We start from the raw sequence: 3,796 nt of genomic DNA, 5'->3' as shown, positions 1-3,796 counted from the left end.
TTGTAGTCCATAGTCGCAGCCAGCAGTAAATTTGAGCGGGGGAAGGGGTGCTTAACCCCCCTCCCTGGCCCCAGACCCCAACTGGGGTTTTACTTGGGTGGGGCAACCTACCCTGCCCCATAGACTGGGCTGCATCCCCAGCTGGGCTTACTCTCCCCACCCCCTTGTCAGTTAACCCTCACTGCTCCAGCTAGGGAGCAGAGGGGCGGGGCCAGCCCTGCTCCCTGGAGCAGACAGCACAGCCCAGCCAAGGGCTTGAAAGCATGCCGGGATGCTGGGGGGCCTGTGATTTAAGCTGAACCAGGAAGGGTCTGGGCCAGAAGTTTCATAAACTGGTTTGACCCACATCGGTTAAGTCTGGTACTACATTCAGCCAGGTTTATCTTAAACTAGTTTTAGCCATTTTGAAACTGGTTTATATGCACTGTGCTTCTGTTCTGTTACAGGTTTAAAATAGTTTCTGATGACTTACACTGGTTTATGTGAAAATTCTGTCCCTAGCCTAAGTGTCTTCCTGACACTAGTCGCAAAGCATGAGAAGCAAATAGTCGTGTCAGAGGTTGCAGGGGCAAGGTAAAAGCAGAATGAGTTAATGCTGTCTAAAAGGAAACCACTGCCACTGACTCTTGAAGACCCTTTGATCCAAATCGTGAACTCTGCTAGACCTTAAAGGAGAATCTTATATAGCTTTCAGTGTACTGCTAGCACCGCCAGGCATCAGGGGGCAAATCCATCACAATTCACTGTTAAATAACATTTCAAGTCTCAGCGCAGCTATTTCCTTCTGCTATAAGACTAAGAGGTCCCTCTTGGCATTAGCTTTAATTAATTAAGTCTCAGCAGTGGCACACGCAGCTCTGTAGTAGAGCTTTCAGCTTAATTGTACTGCTAGCATATTTGCAGCACTCCTCTGGAAATCCCAGGATTGTTTTGCAGGACGTGAGCAGTAGAAATGCAGTCCCTGCTCCAACAGCAAGGTTTATTCTCAGTTCTTTGGCAACCTCTTTCCAGCGTGGAACTCCAGTGCTACGTAGGGTCCTTTCTTGGCTCTGATAGAAAAGGCTAAAAAATTTGTCAAATGCAGTCTGGACTATAAATTTATCGTACTCTATATGGGCCAAGGAGACAGACAGATAGACACTCCCTATCTCCTCCCCTCCCCTCCCCTCCCCTCCCCCTTGGTATGTGTGGAGTACGATGAATCTATAGTCCAGTCTGTAGCTGATAAAATTCAGCCTTTGTTGTCATAGCCAGGTCTGTGTGTGTGTGACTATGTGTATTAGGGCTGTGCAAAGCTTCAATCCCTGATTCGATTTGGCGGAGATTCAGTCCAATTCGGTGGCTGAATCTCCAAATCTGAATCGAATCAGGAGACCCTTTAATCTCTCCAAATTGAATCGGAACTCTCCAAATGGATTCAGAGAGATTAGGAAAGATTCAATGATTCAGTCATAGACACAGCTTTAAATGTTTTTCTACATACCTCGAGGTACCAGGCGGCTCATGAGTGCTGCAATGCTGGGGCGCATGGAGTGTCCTACAGGAACGTGGGGGGCTCCCCAGTGCATTCGGCTGCAGACCCAGAAGTGGAGCAGAAGCACTTCTAGTCTGCTTCCGGGTCCGCTGGGGAGTGTGCAGGGGGGCCCCCAATGCTCCCCCAGCTCGGTGCCTGCTGGGTCTGGGGGGGCACCTGGGGTCCCTCCGTGGCCGATTGCCAAGCCAGGTGGCACAGTGAGGGCCCTCTGCGCGCTCGGCGTTGGAACTGGAAGTGGACCGGAAGTACTTCCAGGTTTGCCACCGAGCATGTTGGGGGGCCTCCTGCGCTCCTGTGGGGCGCTCCGTGTGCCCCAGCATTGCGGCATTCATGAACTGCATCTGGTACCTCGAGGTATGCAGAAAAAGCACTTCAAGCTGTGTCTATGGCTGAATCGCTGATTCTTTGAAACCGTATCGAATCTTCAGATTCAGATTTGGCCTAATCGAATTGGGGACAGTGATTCGAATCAATGAATTGAATCGCTATCCCTGATTCGGGGCAAATCAGAATTGAAAATGACGCATTTTGCACACCCGTAGTGTGTATGCATACACATTTTCAATCCTGTAACCCACTAGGTAGCATACAATCTTTCCTAGATCTAAGTGAAACTAATGGTTTCATTCCTCAGTGCAGTGTCTATGCCCAGATAGTTGCATGTTCCTCCCCAGCATCCCTTCTCTGTACTGTGAGCTTTGACCATTGGAGCATGTTCCTCCCTGAAGGTTTCCCTTTTGTTTAGAAGCACCTTACTCCAAAGGTTGACAAACACGAGGGTCTATTTATACCACGTTGCTGTGGTTCTCAATTTTAAAGTGCAACACAGACGCAGCAAATTAAATCAACTTATGCTTAGTCACATCTGTTTCATTTATAAAAAACTGGTGCCACTGAAGCAGAAAGTGCTCTTATTCGCTCCACATTGTTCAAGCTGAAAATTAACTGGCTTTGCACATAATGAAACTCATGCTTCATCTCTTGTAAAATAATTGGACCAGTTCTATTTTTTTTAAGGCAGAGTAACTTACAGTTCCCATATATCAATCTTTTATTGATGCAAGGAGGAAGCTTCCCTATTTTATTTCCGCTGTTTACCTCTCTGCATTTATTTCTCAGTGTTTTGTAAGTAAACCAAACTCTTGTCTCCCAACAGAGTTAAGGCAGCACCAGGTGTGAAGATAATGGCTATCAGAGTCAGTGATGCAGACCAGTGGGGGATACAAGAAGAAATAGATAATGAAGGGACCACAGCTACTGTTATCTGTGCACATCATGATCCAAATGCAGAGAGCAGGTAAGACATCCAAACTATGTTGCATATCATCCTGGTGGCAATGTGAGGAAGAAATATAAATGCTCCTTTTATAAATGGTGCTACTTTTTAATGTGTAGCCATATTTTATCCTCCTTAGCTTCCTTAGAAAGCTGTATCATAACTCTGTTATCTTATGAGAGCTTTATTTTATTTTATTTCCCTGCGTCATAGGTAAATGATCTAATTACATTTGATTCAGCAAAGATTTCTGCAGTCAGATTTGTCTGTCAGGTACCTCCAGGGGGCTGGGGAAGTGTCTGCTGCAAAAGAGCCGACAGTAAGAAGATTAAAATGAAGAAGCACTAGGAATAATTTAGGGCAATATAGGACAATGGTGTCCTCTTTTTTTATTTGAAAAGCTATAAAGTAATAGCTATTAAATATTATTTATTACCCCTGCAAAACACCTGTGGGTGTCTGAGACTTCTTATGAATACCACATATATTTATTATAGCAGTGCATTAGCAAAATATATCAAAAGTAATAAGAAATTTAAATTGTTAGAGTAATTTGTTTTCCAATATGAGCGCTTGCTCTCTATTATCCTGCAGTTATTGAACACTTAGAATACACTGCAGTTACTTTTAGCCTGTAATTGTATTATACTTAGTGAGATGTAAGACTTGCGTCAATTTTTAAAGTCAGGAATCTTTCTCCTGCATTGTCCTTCCCATAAAACCCTTTTAAAGCAGATGTCTACACCTATTTAGACCAAGAGAAATGACTGTCAAATGTTTGGATTTCAGATTTTGTTTTCAGCCAGTTTTACATTTTTTTTCTCATGTATTTGGAAAGATAAAAACTTGAGTTTTCTAGTGCATAACTTCAGGTAAAAAAAAAAAAAAAAAGGTCTTATAACCCCATTTGTCTTAAATTCCTCTCCTCTCTTTTCATCGCTTTCTTTCCCACGTCTAGTTAAAAAAAAAAAAAAAAAAAAAAAAAA

General features: G+C 43.7%; 1 protein-coding gene across 1 annotated transcript in view; it reads left to right on the top strand.

Annotated features, from left to right (window-relative positions):
• Positions 1-3,796, top strand: part of LOC109290242 (transmembrane protein 132B-like) — a 317,341-nt gene that overhangs the window by 88,088 nt on the left and 225,457 nt on the right. Inside the window, exon 3 of the mRNA XM_019506646.1 lies at positions 2,691-2,831. Coding sequence (XP_019362191.1) covers positions 2,691-2,831 — 141 coding nt within the window. The remainder of the gene's footprint in view (positions 1-2,690; positions 2,832-3,796) is intronic.

This window comes from Gavialis gangeticus, unplaced genomic scaffold (genome assembly GCF_001723915.1).
Source record: "Gavialis gangeticus isolate Ggan-Ray unplaced genomic scaffold, GavGan_comp1, whole genome shotgun sequence".
NCBI classification, from domain to species: Eukaryota; Metazoa; Chordata; order Crocodylia; family Gavialidae; genus Gavialis; species Gavialis gangeticus.
Note: the sequence above shows the minus strand (reverse complement) of the source record. Positions and strands in the feature narration are given on the sequence as shown.